This window comes from Anopheles arabiensis, chromosome 3 (assembly GCF_016920715.1).
Source record: "Anopheles arabiensis isolate DONGOLA chromosome 3, AaraD3, whole genome shotgun sequence".
NCBI lineage: Eukaryota > Metazoa > Arthropoda > Insecta > Diptera > Culicidae > Anopheles > Anopheles arabiensis.
Genome location: NC_053518.1, coordinates 6955623 through 6975790, shown reverse-complemented (window position 1 = coordinate 6975790; position 20168 = coordinate 6955623). Strand labels below are relative to the sequence as shown.

The 20168-nt window shown below is 45.0% G+C and overlaps 5 protein-coding genes across 7 annotated transcripts in view; 4 read left to right on the top strand and 1 right to left on the bottom strand.

Moving 5' to 3' along the window:
- Positions 1 to 20168, bottom strand: part of LOC120904653 — a 109729-nt gene that overhangs the window by 71386 nt on the left and 18175 nt on the right. The window lies entirely within an intron of this gene.
- LOC120905058 (cytochrome P450 6d3-like) lies at positions 499 to 4765 on the top strand. Its single transcript, XM_040315720.1, has 4 exons — positions 499 to 1897; positions 1956 to 2119; positions 3203 to 4532; positions 4605 to 4765. Exons 1-4 carry the CDS (start codon positions 583 to 585, stop codon positions 4763 to 4765), a joined length of 2970 nt encoding a protein of 989 aa, XP_040171654.1. The 5' UTR covers positions 499 to 582.
- On the top strand, positions 3066 to 7028 carry LOC120904664 (cytochrome P450 6d3-like). The gene is made up of 3 exons (XM_040314847.1): positions 3066 to 3211; positions 5450 to 6770; positions 6839 to 7028. The coding sequence occupies exons 2-3, from the start codon at positions 5453 to 5455 to the stop codon at positions 6997 to 6999; spliced, it is 1479 nt and encodes a 492-aa protein (XP_040170781.1). The 5' UTR covers positions 3066 to 3211; positions 5450 to 5452; the 3' UTR covers positions 7000 to 7028.
- LOC120904666 lies at positions 15366 to 16150 on the top strand. The gene is made up of 3 exons (XM_040314849.1): positions 15366 to 15493; positions 15574 to 15756; positions 15850 to 16150. The coding sequence occupies exons 1-3, from the start codon at positions 15368 to 15370 to the stop codon at positions 16045 to 16047; spliced, it is 507 nt and encodes a 168-aa protein (XP_040170783.1). The 5' UTR covers positions 15366 to 15367; the 3' UTR covers positions 16048 to 16150.
- Positions 16965 to 17655, top strand: LOC120904667. The gene is made up of 2 exons (XM_040314850.1): positions 16965 to 17222; positions 17316 to 17655. Exons 1-2 carry the CDS (start codon positions 16989 to 16991, stop codon positions 17505 to 17507), a joined length of 426 nt encoding a protein of 141 aa, XP_040170784.1. The 5' UTR covers positions 16965 to 16988; the 3' UTR covers positions 17508 to 17655.

Genomic DNA, 20168 nt, shown 5'->3' with positions numbered 1-20168 from the left:
TTAAACAGTTTACATAGTCAATATTTGTTGAAAGTATAGTTTCGGAGCTCCCATTGATTGATATTCTTATCAATTTCTTTTGATGAAAGCAATGCATTCAATGTCTAAGCCCCTTCTCAACAACCGAATGGGTTAATCGTACCGACCACACCAACTTCTAAACAATCATCAACAAAACAATCAGCGATGAAAATAATGACACAATGACAATCGGAAATTTCACCACCACGTTTGCGCTGCATGTAATCGTGCCGGCGGGAGAGCAGCATTGCGTCCCGGTCCTGATAATCATACGGCAGGATGGGCTCGGTCGTCACGAAACCCTTGACAGTGAAAGAGCTGTGTACGCAACGTAACCGAGCGAACCGGTTAAAACGGGAAGGAAAGAGAGACGGTATGGCTGATGCGTTTTTAAATATTGACACGCCACCGCATTCTATTTCTTTCTATCGCTAAGTCGCCCGCGTGTGCGGTTTTGTCTATAAAAGCGAGTACGTCTAGTGTTTCGCCGTCTGTTTTGCTCAGTAGCTCCATCCCAGGTGTCCCGTAGTAACTCCCGAGCCTTCGTTTGCTGCGGTCAGTATGATCCTTTACACGATCGGACTGATCGTGGCGTTTGTTTTCCTCGCCCTCAAGTACGTCTACTCGTACTGGGATCGACAGGGGCTGCCGAATTTGAGGCCCGAAATTCCCTACGGCAATCTACGCATTCTAGCCCAAAAGAAAGAATCCTTCAATGTGGCTATTAACGATCTGTACGACCGTTCCAGTGAACGGTTGGTTGGAGTTTATCTGTTCTTCCGCCCAGCGATCCTGGTCCGGGATGCGCATCTCGCCAAGCGGATAATGATGAACGATTTCCAGCACTTTCACGACCGTGGCGTCTACTGCAACGAGCACAGTGATCCGATGTCGGCCAACCTGTTCGCCCTGCCCGGCCAGCGGTGGAAAAATCTGCGTGCGAAGCTTACACCAACCTTCACCTCCGGCCAGCTACGGCACATGCTGCCAACGTTTCTGGCAGTGGGCAGCAAGCTCGAGCAGTATCTCGAACGCTTGGCAAACGAAAAACAGTCCGACATGCGTGACATCGTTTCGCGCTACGTGCTCGATGTGGTGGCTTCAGTGTTTTTCGGCTTCGAAGCCAACTGTCTGCACGATCCCGACGATGCGTTCCGTGTGGCGTTGCGTGATCTTAACAATCCGGACAGCTTCATGAACAACATCCGAACAGCCGGCGTTTTTCTGTGTCCCGGGCTGCTAAAGTTTACCGGCATCAAATCGCTATCGCCTCCGATGAAAAAGTTTACCACAGAAGTGATCAGTTCCCATCTGCACCAGCGTGAGACGGGCCAGGTGATGCGCAAGGACTTTATCCAGATGCTAACGGATCTGCGCCGCAAGGCTGGTAGCAGTGGGGAAGAAACGCTCACCGATGCACAGTGTGCGGCCAATGTGTTTCTGTTTTACGGTGCTGGGGCCGATACTTCCACCGGTACGATTACATTCACACTGCACGAGCTGACGCACAATGCTGAGGCGATGGCTAAGCTTCAGCGAGAGGTCGATGAGATGATGGAGCGACACCACGGTGAAATCACGTACGATAACATCAACGGGATGAAGTATCTGGATTTGTGCGTGAAGGAAACGCTTCGAATCTATCCCGCCTTGGCTGTGCTGAATCGGGAGTGTACGATCGACTACAAAGTGCCGGACAGTGACACTGTCATTCGCAAGGGCACGCAGATGATTATCCCTCTGCTAGGGATTAGCATGAACGAGAAGTACTTCCCCGAGCCGGAACTGTACTCTCCGGAGCGATTCGATGAGGCCACAAAGAACTACGACGCAGATGCGTACTATCCGTTCGGCGCCGGTCCTCGCAACTGTATCGGTAAGTAGAGATAAATGCTTCACAAAGATAGCACTTTTACGAAAAAGGTTCATTGCAGGTCTGCGGCAAGGGTTGTTGTTGTCAAAGATTGCGCTAGTGATGATGCTGTCCCGATTTAACTTTTCGGCCACCATTCCGAGGAAGATAAAGTTTGAGCCCGTTTCAATCACACTGGCACCGAAAGGAGGCCTTCCAATGAGGATCGAGAATCGTGTTAAACATTAAGCAAAATACGCTGTGATAATTAGGGAAATATAATACCGTTTGAAATTTATTTTTTAAGTTACTTTTAGTTACCAAAACATGAAATATTGCAATAAAATATACATATTAATACTCTGTATGTTCTTTTATCTTATGCCACGACATTGCACAACCTTTTACATTGCACAAAACCTGATAGCATCTTGAAATGTAGTTGTTCTTGCATATTAACAAGACCGCCTCCGTGGTACAGTCGTGAAATGTACGTCAGAGCCACAGGTACGTCACACACTCGGTTTAAAGTTTAACCCATAAAGTGTGGAGCGCCTAAGGCAGGCTTCGACTGGAACGATTTCTTGATCAGTGCGTCACGTAATTACAATAATAAAAATAGATCACTTGAATTAAAACTTCCTTGTTGTCGTTTATAATTGGTCTCTGGGTAAACGTGTACATCGGTGTGCTTGTAAATTTACAACATGCTAGGTAGGAGTTATGTTAGAGCACATATTTCATATCAAATTAGCTCTAATTGCTTGGCTATAAATATATCAACTGAACGATTTTTTTTTGTGATCAACTGAACATTCAAAATCAACCATATGGTCAAATAATACCTTTCTCAAATTACTACCTACATCATAATAAACGGCATTTAAATTGTGGATTATAAATAGCAAAAACAAAAGATCGCGTGCACCCTTAAACGATACTTTTTGTTCCTACACAAACACAAACACTTTGTTCTGCTCCACATGATAGCTGGAAGCTTCCAGAGTACACATTCCTATCGCTTCATGTATCAGATAAGATGTCTAAGACATAACCCAAACAGTGCTGACCGTCACACATACAACCATACGTTTTTGATTAAAAATATGTACGCCAGCACATACTAGCCAAAAGCACATCTTTCGCATCTAACGAACACACTTGAACCATTTCGGAATCTCTCTCCAAAATGCTATAAAAGACTGTTGGTCTACTATGCCGATGGTTATTGTGTTTTGTGGCCTCGCTCGTAAAACATAAAGAGCTTGAAGTCAGTTTTAGTTTCGTTTGCAAGTGTTTTTGGTTCATTAATCTACTCTCGGCTAAACGCATAGTGGCATAATGTTTGTTTACACTCTCGCGCTCGTGGCGGCCGTGATCTTTCTCGTGCTCCGCTACATCTACTCTCACTGGGAGAGGCATGGACTTCCGCATCTAAAGCCAGAGATTCCGTACGGCAACATACGCACCGTTGCCGAGAAGAAAGAATCATTCGGCACTGCCATCAACAACCTGTACCACAAGTCGTCCGACCGTCTGCTGGGAATCTACCTGTTCTTCCGCCCTGCTATCTTGATTCGCGATCCTCATCTCGCGAAGCGTATTATGGTAAACGACTTCCAGAACTTTCACGATCGCGGTGTCTACTGCAATGAAGAGCACGATCCCTTCTCGGCCAATCTGTTCGCTCTGCCCGGTCAGCGGTGGAAGAACTTGCGTGCGAAGCTCACGCCGACCTTCACGTCCGGACAACTGCGTAACATGCTCCCCACCCTGCTGGACGTCGGAAACAAGTTGATCGATCGTATGAACAAGGTGGCCGACGAGAAGGCGATCGTCGATATGCGTGATATTGCGTCACGGTTTGTGCTCGACACGATCGCTTCGGTGTTCTTCGGCTTTGAGGCAAACTGTATTCACAACTCGGAAGATCCCTTCCTATCGACACTGCGCCGTGCTAATCGGGGACGCAACTTTATCGATAACTTCCGTTCGTCTGGTGTATTTATTTGTCCCGGGCTGTTGAAGCTTACCCGCATGACATCTCTCCAGCCTGAATTGATTAAGTTTGTGATGGAGATCATCACCCATCAGATTGATCATCGCGAGAAGAACCAGATCACTCGCAAAGACTTTGTTCAGCTACTGATTGATCTGCGTCGTGAAGCTGATAAAGGTTCGGAAGAAGCACTTACAATCGAACAGTGTGCAGCCAATGTGTTCCTGTTTTACATTGCCGGTGCGGAAACGTCAACAGCAACGATCTCGTTCACGCTCCACGAGCTTTCGCACAATCCAGAAGCGATGGCAAAACTGCAGCAAGAAATTGACGAGATGATGGAGCGATATAACGGCGAAATCACGTATGAGAACATAAAAGAGATGAAGTACTTGGATTTGTGCGTGAAGGAAACGCTTCGAAAGTATCCTGGCTTGCCGATTCTGAACCGAGAGTGCACGATCGACTACAAAGTGCCGGACAGTGATGTTGTGATACGCAAGGGAACTCAGGTGATCATACCGTTGTTGAGTATCAGTATGAACGAGAAGTACTTCCCCGATCCAGAGCTCTATTCTCCAGAGCGGTTTGACGAGGCCACAAAGAACTACGATGCAGATGCGTACTATCCGTTCGGAGCTGGTCCTCGCAATTGCATCGGTAAGATAACACCGTTAAAAGGCTATAGTGTTTAAGGTTTTTATTTTGAATTTATTTTCCATTTTTCTACAGGCCTTCGACAAGGTGTATTGGTGTCCAAAATAGGACTTGTTTTCTTGCTGTCAAAGTTCAACTTCCAAGCCACAACTCCGGCAAAGGTAAAGTTTGCCGCCGCTACTGTAGGTCTCACTCCAGACGCTGGATTCCCAATGAGGATAGAGCATAGAAAGTGAGATAAATTGCAACTGATTGTGATGAACTAAACTTCAAATAAGTATTACCTTATAAATTGTTGACTAGTTATAGATGTGTTCTAGCTATAGCAATATGGGATGAAAATAAAAAAGAGTTTTTTTCCGATCATAATCACTGTTCTGCTTTATCGTGGCAAGCAAAAGATAAGCTTTCTTTACTGATAAAACATATATAATTTCATCACAAAGAGTCACAACGAGAATAAATAAGAAGAATGTAGTCAATATTATTGCTACATACGAAATCGGAAGAAAATATCACATTTTAGTAATAACTGGCACCTAAATTAGCATTAACGAGCTTCCATTTGTTTATTGTATTGCATATTACAAAAACTAAAGATTACAACAACACATTCCTATCGTTTCGTTCTTCGCATTAGATTTTTGTTGGACGCAACACAAACACACGCCGACAGCCAAATGTTGATGATTGATTGCACGTACACAGACTTAAATCTCCCAAAAACTACTTGCGCATCTCACACACACTCTATCATTCATCCGAATTCTCTCTGCATAACGCTATAAAAGACTGTCAGTCTTCTATGTCCATGGTTATTGTGTTTTGTGGCCTCGTTCGTGAAGCATAATCAATTTGGAGGCCATCAGTTCCGTTTGCAAGTGTTTTCGATACGGCAAGCCGTATTACGGTGCAGTGACATAATGTTTGTTTACACTCTCGCGCTCGTGGCGGCCGTGATCTTTCTCGTGCTCCGCTACATCTACTCTCACTGGGAGAGGCATGGACTTCCGCATCTAAAGCCAGAGATTCCGTATGGCAACATACGCACCGTTGCCGAGAAGAAAGAATCATTCGGAATTGCCATCAACAACCTGTACCACAAGTCGTCCGACCGTCTGCTGGGAATCTATCTGTTCTTCCGCCCTGCTATCTTGATTCGCGATCCTCATCTCGCGAAGCGTATTATGGTAAACGACTTCCAGAACTTTCACGATCGCGGTGTCTACTGCAATGAAGAGCACGATCCCTTCTCGGCCAATCTGTTCGCTCTGCCCGGTCAGCGGTGGAAGAACTTGCGTGCGAAGCTCACGCCGACCTTCACGTCCGGACAACTGCGTAACATGCTCCCCACCCTGCTGGACGTCGGCAACAAGCTGATCGATCGTATGAACAAGGTGGCGGACGAGAAGGCGATCGTTGATATGCGTGATATTGCGTCACGGTTTGTGCTCGACACGATCGCTTCGGTGTTCTTCGGCTTCGAGGCAAACTGTATTCACAACTCGGAAGATCCCTTCCTATCGACACTGCAGCGTTTGACTAAGAGTAGAAAGTTTATGGATAACTTCCGAACATCTGGTGTATTTATTTGTCCCGGGCTACTGAAGCTTACGCGCATAACATCACTCCCACCCGAGTTGATCAGCTTTGTGATGGAGATCATCACCCATCAGATTGATCATCGTGAGAAGAATCAAATCACTCGCAAAGACTTTGTTCAGCTACTGATAGATCTGCGTCGTGAAGCTGAAAATGGGTCAGAGAAAGCACTTTCAATCGAACAGTGTGCGGCCAATGTGTTCCTGTTTTACATTGCCGGTGCGGAAACGTCAACAGCAACGATCTCGTTCACGCTCCACGAGCTTTCGCACAATCCAGAAGCGATGGCAAAGCTGCAGCAAGAAATTGACGAGATGATGGAGCGATATAACGGCGAAATCACGTATGAGAACATAAAAGAGATGAAGTACTTGGATTTGTGCGTGAAGGAAACGCTTCGAAAGTATCCGGGCTTGCCGATTTTGAACCGAGAGTGCACGATCGACTACAAAGTGCCGGACAGTGATGTTGTGATACGCAAAGGAACTCAGGTGATCATACCGTTGTTGAGTATCAGTATGAACGAGAAGTACTTCCCCGATCCAGAGCTCTATTCTCCAGAGCGGTTTGACGAGGCCACAAAGAACTACGATGCAGATGCGTACTATCCGTTCGGAGCTGGTCCTCGCAATTGCATTGGTAAGATCGCTTTGGAGGCTAAAGTTGTTAACAGTAATAACATGACCGTGTTTTCTTATTTCCTGTAGGTCTTAGACAAGGTGTGTTTGTGTCCAAAATCGGGCTTGTTTTATTGCTGTCAAAGTACAATTTCCAGGCCACAACTCCGGCAAAGGTCAAATTTGCTGTTGCTACTGTAGTTGTTACACCAGAAGATGGTTTCCCTATGAGTGTAGAACATAGAAGCTGATAAAGATTGCAACTGATTGTGATAACTTGTATTATGCAGTACTTCTTCAAATCAAATCCGATTTTTGTGTGTTTATTAAAAGTGTAAGGATAGCTTTATGCTCACATAACAATAAATTTTGAAAACATCTAACTGTTTTCATCCAATACTGTTGAAATGGTGTGAATTAATTCCTTTGCAGCGTTTTAAACGTTCTTATACAACCCCGTCTAGACATTTCTGATCCACATGGTTTATTTTTTATACAGTCCACCTAGTTTAACGTTGTTTTTGTCTCAAATCGTGAAGCACCCCTCATATCACTCACCGACGCGTGTCGTAGTAACACCAATACACGACCGGCTCACGCCCATATCGCGTTCCTTTCACCAGCCACTGTCAGCCAGTCACAGCATGACGCAGTACAAACGCAAACTGGAATGACTTGACAATATCCCTGAAAATTGCACCGTCACAGCGGAGAAGTTTCTACAATTCATTCCCTCTTCTGCGGGTATTGGTATGGCGGGAGTCTTAATTAAAGAAACAGATAAGACACTCCACGTGTGCGTGTGAGTATATAAATGGTAGTAGATAACACTTATCAGCAGACAAAAGTAAGTGAAGTGTTTTCACGACGCTTAACTGATAAACTGTCTATCGTGCAGTTTGGGGTGGCGCGTGCCAGTTTTGAAAATGTTGAGATTTTTGTTGCGGCCAAGCAGTTTTTTTTAAAGGTACTAGGAGATGTGTATATGTATGTTCCTTTCTCCAATTTTCCTAACCGCACACATACAAACCCCACAAAAGGAATTTGATACTCACTCTAAACCGTCGCTCATTGCCAACGTACGTTTGAACTGCTCCTACTCCACGTAAACAAACATGTCCAAACTCTTGCCGGTGACGAAGGCAGGACTTACGATGGCCCAGGGTAAAGCCGTTTCATCCTTTTACCCGCATTTGGGCGGTACATTGATTGGTGGGACGACAGCTCCGACCAAATCTGTTTTCCGTTACGGAGCCGAAAGTGTCCCGTCAATCAATTCGATCCTCTTTCGGTATGTGTGTACGTGCCCGAAACGGCCGCCAACCGTCAACCTTCAATCTCTGGCCGGGGGCAAGCGTTACGTAGGTGGAAAATAAGATTCGGTTTCTGATGATGGGAAACTTTGATGGGTTCTGCACGCTACGCTGCTACGGGGAATGGCTAATTTAAACATGAGCCCACTCCGGTTGTAGTTTGAAAGAGAGAGAGCGAGAGAAAAAATGTTATTTTATGACCTCTTTTTATGTCCTGCCACATCCGGGCTATTTACAATTCTCTGTAATCGGGTGAGGATTTGGTCAAATATTCGGGAATTTCAATCAACCACGTATGGGGCAGCATTTACGCAAGGTTTCAAAGAGTTTGAAATGATTTCCACCAGAAGATAAACCAAGATAAATGAATACTCATGAAGCACCTGTGAATGGTCTGTGGGTGGTATTGATGTGAGACGACTTAACGGTTTCATCAGCTTTTGGGTTGATTTATGGAAATAGAATATATTCTCGGATCAATCATATGGATGCTCATAAAAACACCCAAAAAAATACTGTTATTACTATTACAGCATCGCAAGTGTGTGTTAACTGTTCTTCTAGTAAAGTCTCAGTGCCTAAAGTTATGCAATTGGCTGTACAAAATCACACTTTTATGATTATTATACGTTTTGAACATCACAATCACAAAGTCCTATAGCTCAGAGTTCAAAACGCCTTTTTGTGGCTCCCTCGCTTACATCATCAATCGAAAGGAAGGTCAAATTTCCTGTTCTAAAACCATTGCTCAAACTCTTCCCATTCCGGCCCACTAAAGCAGGATGGCGTTCTGCGCTGCCCATCCTTCTTCGCAGTCGAGCTTCATAATGTGTCCCTTCCGTTTTCATCGATCATTTCCGGTCGGTTTTCGGTCGTTTCATAGCAGTAGCAGCGGAGAGAGAGGGAAAAAAGAAACGAACTCAGATACAGCACGAACAACGGGAAGCAGAAATACACACACTTTTGGCACACTTAACCGCCTACCTGGGCGATGCGGCTGCCGTCGGTGCGATTGGATAGCAATCGAACTGGGGAAAGGTTTCGTTTTCTTTATTGCCATTCGGTTGCCAGCCAAAGACAAAAACGGGAAACAGTCAGTCGAGGAGGAAGCTCAAAAAGGCGGAAGCATTTGGCGTTATCGGGCTATAAATTTTAAATGAGCTCAAATTTCCTTTCTTGTGGAATCATCTCGTAGCATGGCTTTACGGGCGGAGTGTGACTTTGCTCCGGAAGGATTTTTATTCCCCGCAGTTTTCCTCCCCCCAGGGACGGAGAAGGTGGGCATGTAACGAGAAGGTGATTGCGATGAAAACATTGCACTGATGAAGATCGTTACACGGGGGGGCAGGTTCAAAGAATTTGCCACTGCTGTAAGGTTTCTCTTTTATTTCAACGACCTGCTCTGTTCACCCAAAGTCAATGCGGAAAACATTAAACGACAGCGGCAAACGTCAATGAGCTGACGAATGTTTGGTGCGCAACCTGCGGCAACGACGGAAGAAGGTGGTGCAAGAATTATGCAGGATGGGAAATAAAATATAATTCAATTTCTTACCGAAACGCAACAAAAAAACCGCGACAGCGTAAGACGTTGAGAGTGACGCTGAAACCGTTTTGGGCGGTAAAAAAAGCATGCTGAACTGAATTGAAAGTACCGCTGTTGTTTAACCTGGAGCCATGTTTCGTTCAATTTCCAGCAACAACGAAAAAAAAAGCGAAGAAACAGCGCCCTGAAACCTACCCAAGGAGAAGAAAATTGAAATATTTCCCTCTTTACCTTAACAAGCCGCGCAACCAACCGTGGCCGGCATGTTTGGCATTTTTTCCTCACACAACAACTCGAGCACCGGGGGCGCTGTATGGGGAGTTGCTGTGCTTTGCTCGTTTACCTTTCGGGTATCGCCACTGCTGCGTGGAAGTAACTGATGATGGATTGATGAAACCAAAGCAAAGGAAAGAAGGAATGAAGTAAAAAAAATGGGTACCGGAAAATTGTTTAACGAGTTTCGCGCTCACGGCGCGGGAATGTCTTTCGGGCGGACGGGAAGTCGCACCGATGCAGCTTTATACCCGCGCTATAAGTGCTATAAGCTCGAAGGATACGCTCTTTCAGCCGGAGCACGCTAATTATGGTGCCGGGAAAATGCTTCCGACTTCATTAGCATGAGTTCCTTTGCATTCGCGACAGGCGGTGTGTGGAGATGGATTGACGTGGTGCTTCGATGGTGCTATTTGTGCCAACCGGTGTGCGCCAGGGTCTAGAGGGAACAGCCCTGTGGGTTCGGTGTGTGTGTGCGCGTTCGGGATGCATCTCATCCCGTCCTAATCACTCTCGAGGGACAGCGGGAATGGGTGGCCAGATAGCAACCTAATGTGTGTGTTACTTCCACAAGGAATAGTCGTTCCCTTACAGCCATCCGGTGGGCGACGTTCATAAAGCATAATTTACTTGACGAGACTCACAACACATACACACGCGAGTGCGCATACAATTTATCTTCCGAGGTACAATGGCGAAGGCAAATTACAGCGCAGCGACTGTGACTGTGTTAGAAAACGAATGTGATGGTGGCATAAACACATGACATTGTTTTGCTCCAAGCGCCTGACAGTATGCAATGCTGGAGTTTGTATTAATGATTGGAAAATGAACTGCTGGTTATGTGCCTGAAGCAATATAATATTAGAAACTACTTCACGAGATAAGTGTTCAATTTGTATTCGATTTTAATTGCATTTTGTGAACATAAAATATATTTAAATTGATCAAATGATGAAGTATGGAAAGAAAGGATAATTTTAATGAATTTTGTGTCCAATGTTTTCCACCACTTTTGCCCATTGTACCCATACTTTATTGCAAAATGTAGCATCTCGCCGGATTTCACTAATGTCCTAGGAAAGTTTCCTCCCAAAAACTGAACAGTGTCGTGCGGAACATCAACTGCTCTACTCTACCACCGTCAGCCCCAGGGGTCCGCGTGACCCATTTGCACAATCGTACCAGCTTCTTCAGCCCAGCGCAACACGCCAACATGAATGAAAGCCGTTCGACAACGTGAGACAACGATCGGTACCTCACTGGGAGAAGAAAACCCTCAACTGCACCATCACCACCAAAGGACCCTCCCCTTTTTGGGGGGTGGTTGCGTTTGAAAAATTAATCATTAGCCAAAAACCTTTGCATCGTCAGCAGCATGGCAATGGCATGGCGGTCCATCCCCACACCCGCCAGCCGATAGCTCTTCCGAAAACTTGCCAAGCAACTTTTCATAATCATTGTAGCCTTTGGGAGCGGAGCAAGTTTTTGCGAGCAGAGAAAGACGAGCCCCGAACGATCCCTTGCTAGTATGGCTGCCTTTACTGCTGCCTGGATGACAAATTCGGTAGCCGTATTGCCCTCCCGGGCATGGGGCAGAACGGATGCCTAATCCCTTATGATTGAGTGCCTATAGTTGCACGATTTCTCGATGAATATGTCTTTCGCCCCCCCACGGGCCATGATTACCACCACCGGGGGCAGCTTAGCGTGGGCTTTTATCGTGCTTTTGACGATGAAAGCTTCGCTGCGGCGGGGAAAGATGGAACGTTTCGGTGGAACGAAGAAAATGTGGAGCCATTTTTTAGGGTGCGAGTGGAACAAAGAGATGATAGAGGTCATTACTGTCGCGTGAAAGTGGCAGTAATCAATACAGGGTAGCATCAGTGTATTTACACAGTAAACATTAAGATAATAATCATTTTTTATGATGTTTTAATCAAGTTATTCTTCTGAAATGATGTTGAAAATAAAAAATTACTTTGAATATATTAATTAAACATTGTACTTTATTTAATCCAAAACAATTCCAACTAAAAGCTTCCACTGAACTGAGATACATTTTCCATTTGCAGTAATTTCTTTTGAAATGCTGCGATACTATTATTGTAAAAGTAAAAAAAACACCCAGCAGATTTAATTCCCATTCCCTTTCGCCCAGTTAAACCAAACGCGCAGCTCACTTCGCGGTGACGGAGGACGGCTGCACACAACGATACCCGCATAAAGCTTATTCCCATTAAAAAAGTTGGCGTATTGCCATCAATTTTTATCGTCACTCGCTCCACTTTTCACCCATATTTTCCACGGTTTCACTGCGACGGACGATACTCGGTCCCGGCCAGGGCCCCGAGGGACGAGGTGAACGCTCGGCTAGAGCACGGTCGTCACCAGTACCGGGTAAATGATAAGCCCCTGCATGCAGCCCCACGACGATGGAAGGCCCCATCACCTTGCACGACGCAGTCCAACGTACTTCCATCCGAGGCGTGTTTTCCCATCCTTTCCACCGGCGAAGAATAACAATCATCACGAAGGACCTTTTATTATTCACATCTTGCTGCCCGTTTGCGCACCCCGGGATCGCAGGTGGGTCGGGTTCGGGGAAAATAGCCCCAAGGATTGGAAAAGCAAATTATGAATTCAAAATGTCGGCCACTGTACGCATGTGAACAGGTGGCCCGTGGGGGGGAACAGGTTGGTGAACAGCTTAAAGGGAGCAGGCCTTTTCCCGTCCCTCGTGCACGCGAATGAGTCCGGCGAAACGGAACGATTTTGTCGGAAAACAATTCAACATGCAAATGGTAGTGCTGGGTCCTTTTGTTGAAGAGCTGAACGAGCCTGTTTCCTGTCCGGGCTCTTAACAATGAGTGCAGAAAGGTAGAAAAGTCGATGGCTGTTGCGATGACTACTGTCGCGGGCTTAGCGTGTGCATGGGAATGCGTGTACAACAAGGCCAACGAGCAACTCGCCACCAAGTAAACGCTGGAACCAAAGCAGCGAAAGAAGGCTTTAAATTTGCACGCGCTTTCATCCGATCGACAAGCCACCACAAGCGCGCAATAAAATACATTTCAACCCACTCAACGGTTTTAAAGATTCCTCCTTTGCCCATTAAAAAGGTTCGAAAACGCGTTTACGAGTGGAAAACTCCCGGTCCGGCATTTAAAATTGGAGTTTCCGCCCCCCCCCCCCCCCCTCCACCCCAAAACCGCCCGGACTACAATTCGGCATTGTTTCAGTCAATCCAACAAGATGGCGCCGGTTCGGAGCCTAATCAACAGCTAATTAATTTTCCCCTCGCGAAATCTCCATTCTGCCGGCAATGCCAGCTATGCTATGCTGCACCATTTTACACGATCCACATCGGTTCTGGTAGAAACAAAAAAAAAGAAAGACACGAAACTTTTCCCATTCGCTTTCGATTGGATGGCGAAATGAGATGAGAGTTTTGTGTTCGTTTTCTAGCGGGCGTTCCTTATTTTTTATTGTTGATTTTTGTTTAATAATTATCGCGACTGGTTGCTGGAAGTGGGCGATGGGGCGATGAGGCACGGACCGAGCTGAGACACGTGCTTCACATTTTATGGAAATTTATGCTCGAAAATGTTCACCAATAAATCATGCCGCTGCTGATGCTGCTACAACCAAACTACGCTCTGCTTTGACGCGACTGCAAAGAAGCTTGTAAGATAAATTTTATTCATCACTTTTCTTATGTGCTTAAAAGCGTTGGAAGCGTTTTTGATTTAGGTAGCGCTTTGTGGTGCTTTTAGGGCTGCCATTTAAAACGTGCCAAGACTCACTTTCTACATGGACATATGCATCCCGTGCGTTCGCTTGCTGGTTCGATCGATGGAATGTTTCACACTGTTCTCGGCGCGGAACGGTACTACGATGCTCGTTTGAAACAAGGACGAAGTTAATTTGAAGTTTATATTTGATTTATACCACCTGGTGCATATCGGGGCTCAATGGTGTGGAAGCGCGAGCGCGAACGCGCCCCATAATTCATTCCACTTTTTGACGGGTTTGGAATTGATGGAGTGTCGAAGGGGTGGCTTTGCGAGAGTGAAGTATTTCACGAAAACGATTTCTTTTTTCATAGAATTTTCAATACATTTTTACACTGTAGTTTGGTTTAACACAAAGAGCTGGATTTTTCAGTGGAATATTTGAGAGTGATCGACAAAGCCAAAACTATCTCAACAAAGAACTAATTCCAAATTCCATAAGGATGATTCAAATCAATTTACATACCCAGCCATTTAAAACTTCCCAGCTCACTTCACGCAACAGTAACTTCTTCCATCATAAGTCAAGCTAATCGACACTGTTCTTCACTTAAAACCACCGTCCAGCCATCGTTTGAATACTGAAACTAACATCCCAAAGCCCCCGTCACGTAGCTTACATTAAATTCCAATTCGAACTTTTGTAACAATCAAACGTAACGCTTACGACTTACTCAAAATCGAACGCCCGAAAGCGTTGCGATGGTTCCTGATGGTTTCAAACACAGCAAAGCAAACCGCCCTTACCTCCACGACACGCTCAGGCACCTGGCACGGAAAGTTCCATAATCCATAAGGCAGTGTAGAGTTTTTCCAGCGGGCAACCGTACTCAACCCTTGCCCGGTGTTGACCCTTCCCGGTTTTTACACCAATTGTTTGTTCCTCGCTAGAGGATGATTGAGGGAAATAGCAACTGGAAAGAACCAAGCACGTCTGGTCCCACCGCGTCCACCATTACCTTTCCCGTTCCCGTTTGTTGTAGTCATCGAGGGCTTCGAGGACCAAATTATTCCTGATTTACAAGCCCTGCCCTGGGACACAGGCCCGCAGAGCGTGCTGGAGCGGCACGTAGTGACAATAAAGTACAAATTTATTCATGATTCGTTTGAATCTGAAAAGGCATTAAGATCCGGGTTGCGGAACCCCTTTACTGTGCACCCGTCCTTCCCGTCCATTGTTTGCTTTCCACGAGCGCGCACCGAAACCGAACGGAAACACTTCCGATGCTGCTGGCTAGGTGCCGAGGTGGTGGGTCACCTCGGGAAAGGACATTTTTGGCCGTACACTGCTACACCACCAGAACAACTGATTATGGAAGTTGTAACTTTATTTACACGTACCGAACCGTACAGTGTTGCGCCGGTGGCATCACCTCGGGCCAGTGTGTTTTGCGAGGCGCCTGCGTCCAGCTAACAACACTCGACCACAGCTTACAGGCTGCAATTTCCATCCAGCAGTACCAACAGCAGCATCAGCATCGTCTAGTTGTTATGCATTGCCATATTCATCAAAGTCAGGCAAGATTTACTCAACCGGCGTGCTGGGCCAACAACACCCCGGGGAAGGGGTACGGACGGGCAACAACAAAGCAGCCACACTGATTGTGCAAATAGGGAGTTTCTGTTTGAATTTAATTTTACCGTCCATCATACACAAACGGCGGTAGAGTGGTTTGTCTTGGGGCCGGGTGAGATGTACAGCGTGAGTATAAATAGGAGGACGGGTTCGGCAGATGGTTCAGTTCTCAAGATTACGATTAAGATGCATGCTAAACCGGCCTTTGTGCTGATTGCCCTCGGGGTCATCTGTCTGCTACAGGTAACTTCAACTCGTGCAAACTCCATCCACGCGTGGAACGATTCTTTTTGTCAAACCCCGCCACCCTTCTTCTCCACCAGACAACACCCACCTCGGCCTCGGCCAATCACGTCCAGCAGCTGATGAAAGTGTTCCGCAGCATGGTGCAGAATTTTGACTACACCAAGAAACCGTCCTACCTGCAGCGGGCCAAGTACGGGGTGCAGAATCAGTTGCGAAATCCACTCGTCCAGAAGGCGGGCAATTTGCCGAAAAGCGCCAAGGTAACACATATTGAAAGCATCCAAACAACTCTTCAACAACTTTTGAGAGTAACCAATCATATTTCTATATTTCTGTACAATCCTTTCCTCTAGCTTTCCGATGCTTGCCTGAAGCAAATGGTCGCCCGGGTGACCGATCTTGAAGCGTCCTTCTACGCCAGCTTCAGCTACAACTGCCACGACCACGACCAATATTCGATGGAATGTCTGGAAGCGGCCGAACCGAAATATTTGGATGGGCTCAAGACGCTTGCCGACGAGACGGCGCAGTGCATGCGGGAGCAGCAGTGAGCGGTCGGGACGAACGGACGGGGACGAACGGACGGGGACGAATAATAAATTTCGGTCAAGTTGTGAATAGATGCTTCAATAAATCATTTAACTTTCAACGAGATAAGACGATATTGAGTGCACTTTGTTGGTGGGGTTGGGAGCATCGTATTATTGAGAATATTTTTTAAACTTTGCAGTGTATGTTACAGTGGACTGTATGCAAAGAAATCATTGGAAAACTTTCTTAAATTGGCACAAAAAACAGCGATAAGAAGTTTTAGGTATTAAATTCATGCTTTTAAATTGTATTTAATGTCAATGATACAAAATAATAATTGCAATCAGTTACTCTAAAGTTAAGAATCTTTATTTTTGTAGCTTGCCAGGTCTCATTAAATTACATCTGTCAAGATCAATGATTGATAGCATATTCCAGTGGTCAGCATTTAAAATATAAACTTTTTCGTGTATGTAATGAAAGTCAAGAAAAGAAAGAAAATCCTCATTAAATTATAAAATGAGTTAAATGAATAAATAAATAGTTACAAACGTTATAAAGGAAAAGAAAATAAATTAAAGTTTTAAGGAGAAAAGAGTCGCAAATCAAAAAAGAAATGCGTGAACCTAGCTAGCCTTTCTTTATTGACCACTGTCTTGGACGTTTGAAGCATGATAAACGCTTAGCTTAATCGTTTCAGTTGATTTTGTGCAAATCAACTTGAAAATGATAGTGGATTTTTGAAGCAATTTGTTTAAGTACTTTATTGTTCACTTCACAACAAATAGTAAATGTAATATATTGCCTGTAATTACTTTTATTATTTACAAACCTGTCAGAGACAATATTTATCTTTTCCTCTACACCTTTGCCAATATTTATTGCAAACTAACCTTCCACAATAAAAAGAGCTTGTGTCGCTGCCTCAATCAATCACAAAAAAACGCTCGAAGTAAGCAAAATGACTATCAAGCTCTGTTGGGTCTTTGCTGCCCTTGGATTGATTTGGCTGCTGCAGATCTCCCCATGCGACGCCACGCCAAGGCACGCGAAGCAATTAATTTCCTACTTCAAGCGCATGAAGCTGGACCAAACGAAGAACCGAGTCTACCAGCATGATGTGAAGAACGGGCTTCGTGTGCATCTGCGTGGGCCTCTTCTGCAGAAAGCGTTATGTTTACCCAAAGGCACAAAGGTGAGTGTGGGAGATTTTGTATTTTCTTGTTAATTAGTTGACTTTTGGTTACTTGGTTACTGGTTATTACTTATATTGGTTACTTCCTTCCAGCTTTCATCCGATTGTTTGAACCGTATGGTCGATAAGGCACGGCAGCACGAGAACAAATTTTACGCACAATTCACATACGCCTGCAAGACAAATGCCGAGTATTCCGCCAAATGTTTAGACACGGGGCGACCCGTGTACTATCGCGCTCTGAAGAAACTTGCCAAAGAAACGGAGCGGTGTTGGAAATTTTGATTCGATGCTTACAAATAGGAACCATCGAAATGGAAACAATGATGATTAAATAATCAAACCATTCTTCGCAAAATGTTTGCCTGACAATCGATTTCGGCGAAAGAGTTGGGATTGGAAATAAATTTATCTTTTCTTTTCGTTTCCCTGAGATAAGATTTTTCTGTTATTTTTTGTTTCTGGTCCAAACAATTGTGCCAACAATTCCTTTTTCAAGCACAATGTCGCAACGGATTCGGCAAAAAGGGGTGGCATTATTTTAAACAATGCTATGTCAACATGCTGCTTAACGACCCATCTTGAACACGTCACCAGAAAGCGGCAGATTCGGTCGAACCGTGTTTTCTCTAATAGCACGATGAAATCCCTCGAACCATCTCCAAAAACTGGGGGTCCGGGGGTTGATTTGGGTTTTTGCTCACGGTGCACCGAGCAAAAAGGGTTCTCGTTGGTTGGCTGTTGTTCTAAGCTGCCTGCTGCTAACCGGCGCCAATGAGAATAGGAAAAAAATAACACCTCATACACCCAAAACTCTTTCCGATTGCTTTGCAAGGCTGCTGGACACCCCAAGTTCGCCCCAACAGGCGTACTCTCCCACGGACTAAAGAGCGGGTGACAAAAAAAGGGCATAACTCGAGGAGTTATTAAAACGTAACGCCAACCCCGATGAGAAGAAAGTCCATTACAGGCTTGATAGTAGTCCTCTTGATACAGTTGGGTCAGTTTGCAGCAGACCGTCGACCGCCACTCCCAGGGGCCTCCGGGCGCGTAAAGTGACGATAAATAAAGCTGCAAAAACAAACTCCGAACATCATAATGGGCGATAAAGGCTTTCATTAAGGGAGTAATGAAAGGACATTCATTTACTTTGCTGGTCCACTGCCGGCTGGACAGATGAGTGAAGTTGCCTGACAGAGGGTAAGGTTTGTCAAAGCTGAGGTTGCATTAAAACCAACCAAAATAAAAAAAAAAGTTGGACATAATTAATCGCTTGAATGGGTATTAAAATTGATTTTTTTAACAAAGGATAAATTACTTATTTCTCAATCATACATACACAGGATTGCATAACATAATACAATGTTTTGCTATGAGGAAAAGCGCAACAACACCACAATGGAAAGAAAACGTTTGATTTAATCTGTTGTTTTCCATTCCAATGAAACGCTTTCCATAAATTGTGCGTATGTTATCATAAACACTTAAGGATTACGTCCCGAAACCGGATTATAGGTGGTGCCCGAGGGCCTGCCCTCTTTTCCTTTCATTTCAAAATAGTTCAAACGAACAGCGAACCAAAATGGGCCAAAAACCCTTCATAATGCAACATTCCAATCCCGAATTGACCACACGTGGTCGAAATTTGATAAGGATCTAACAGACCAGCCCTGCCAGCGGCAGCCACTACTCCAATGGGCTTCAACGAATCGGACCTTGCCTCTTAGCACTGCATGCGAAAAGACTGAGCGGACGAACCCCTTCATTCCCCTGGGGGTTGAATCTTTTGAATTTTACATTTGACCATTTATCGACGGGGAACGGGCGAAAGCTGGTCCCTGGTCTCGGACCAGCGTTTGCCTCTGGAACCGGCGCCCCTTTGCGGTATGGGTGAGGTTAGGCTCTTCACTTCCAGCACAGAGTAAAAGGTATAAACAGCACGCTGTAATCAAACTCCCGGGCGCTTTTGCGGTAGAAAAAGGATACTTTTGGGACTGGACCGTTTGGGACACTGCTGCATGTAAAAAAAAAATCAACCCCGGTTAGTTGTCTTTCCTCCCGACATGAAGAGTAGTGATGCACAAAACAAAAAAGCAAAAGCACCAAAAAGCCCAACCGAGAAAGAAAAACATTTCCCTCTCTCAATTCAGAAGATGATGTCTTTGATCCAATCATAGCGCTGACCGGCTTTTCTATTTCCTTCTTTCCGTTGCAGGCACCCACTCCTTTCAGATCTCCACTTGATGATATTTCATTCTGCTTCCAAGAAACCATGAAATGAGAGCTCACTATTTATAGGATCAAACATTCCGTTCCAGAAACGGGGACGCACTGTCATTGCTGTGGCAGTTGGGGAGCAACATTTGGATGTAATAATAATACGTAGCCCAAAGGAATGTTGTATCCTCCAGCGTGAAATGTATCCTTTTACGAATGCAAACCCAAATCACAACAAGAATTTGTTTTTAGGCTCTATATTCGGCTTGAAAAGTGATAAAAATACTACATCAATAAATATTGAAATAGAGTCAGCCTTAATAAAGAGGATTCTATGCAGTATAAGCTAACGCTTGTCATGCAGATTGCATACCTTTCGGCGCATTGCAAGTAATTCAATTTTTTCATCATCCAGTCGTGCATTTCTTCCACACTCTCCATTCCACACAAGCGTACACTATTCGATTGCAAACACAAAATAACGCTTGATTTACACTCCTTCATACCCCATAATCTTTTGTTCATTTGAGTAATCTTTTTTTATTATTTTTAATGACAAACAACGCGAATCCCTTGCCACCGTTCACCATCCAGCAGCAAAAGGTATGGAACAGAGTTTAAGCAAGATTTATCTTCCGGATCGTTGCAAAAATAGCAAACCACCACCCCCTCGTAGTACAGTACAGTAGTCACCAAGAGCGCAAAGATCACCCGTGGCACTGGCTCACA

Excerpts from the sequence above, each read along its gene's own strand:
- LOC120905058 (XM_040315720.1), top strand. The coding sequence starts at position 583 with ATGATCCTTTACACGATCGGACTGATCGTGGCGTTTGTTTTCCTCGCC. Across the intron at positions 1,898-1,955 it reads CGGTCCTCGCAACTGTATCG|GTCTGCGGCAAGGGTTGTTG; the intron begins GTAAGTAGAGAT and ends GGTTCATTGCAG. Across the intron at positions 4,533-4,604 it reads TGGTCCTCGCAATTGCATCG|GCCTTCGACAAGGTGTATTG; the intron begins GTAAGATAACAC and ends ATTTTTCTACAG.
- LOC120904664 (XM_040314847.1), top strand. The coding sequence starts at position 5,453 with ATGTTTGTTTACACTCTCGCGCTCGTGGCGGCCGTGATCTTTCTCGTG. Across the intron at positions 6,771-6,838 it reads TGGTCCTCGCAATTGCATTG|GTCTTAGACAAGGTGTGTTT; the intron begins GTAAGATCGCTT and ends TATTTCCTGTAG.
- LOC120904666 (XM_040314849.1), top strand. The coding sequence starts at position 15,368 with ATGTACAGCGTGAGTATAAATAGGAGGACGGGTTCGGCAGATGGTTCA. Across the intron at positions 15,494-15,573 it reads GGGTCATCTGTCTGCTACAG|ACAACACCCACCTCGGCCTC; the intron begins GTAACTTCAACT and ends CTTCTCCACCAG. Across the intron at positions 15,757-15,849 it reads ATTTGCCGAAAAGCGCCAAG|CTTTCCGATGCTTGCCTGAA; the intron begins GTAACACATATT and ends CCTTTCCTCTAG.
- LOC120904667 (XM_040314850.1), top strand. The coding sequence starts at position 16,989 with ATGACTATCAAGCTCTGTTGGGTCTTTGCTGCCCTTGGATTGATTTGG. Across the intron at positions 17,223-17,315 it reads GTTTACCCAAAGGCACAAAG|CTTTCATCCGATTGTTTGAA; the intron begins GTGAGTGTGGGA and ends ACTTCCTTCCAG.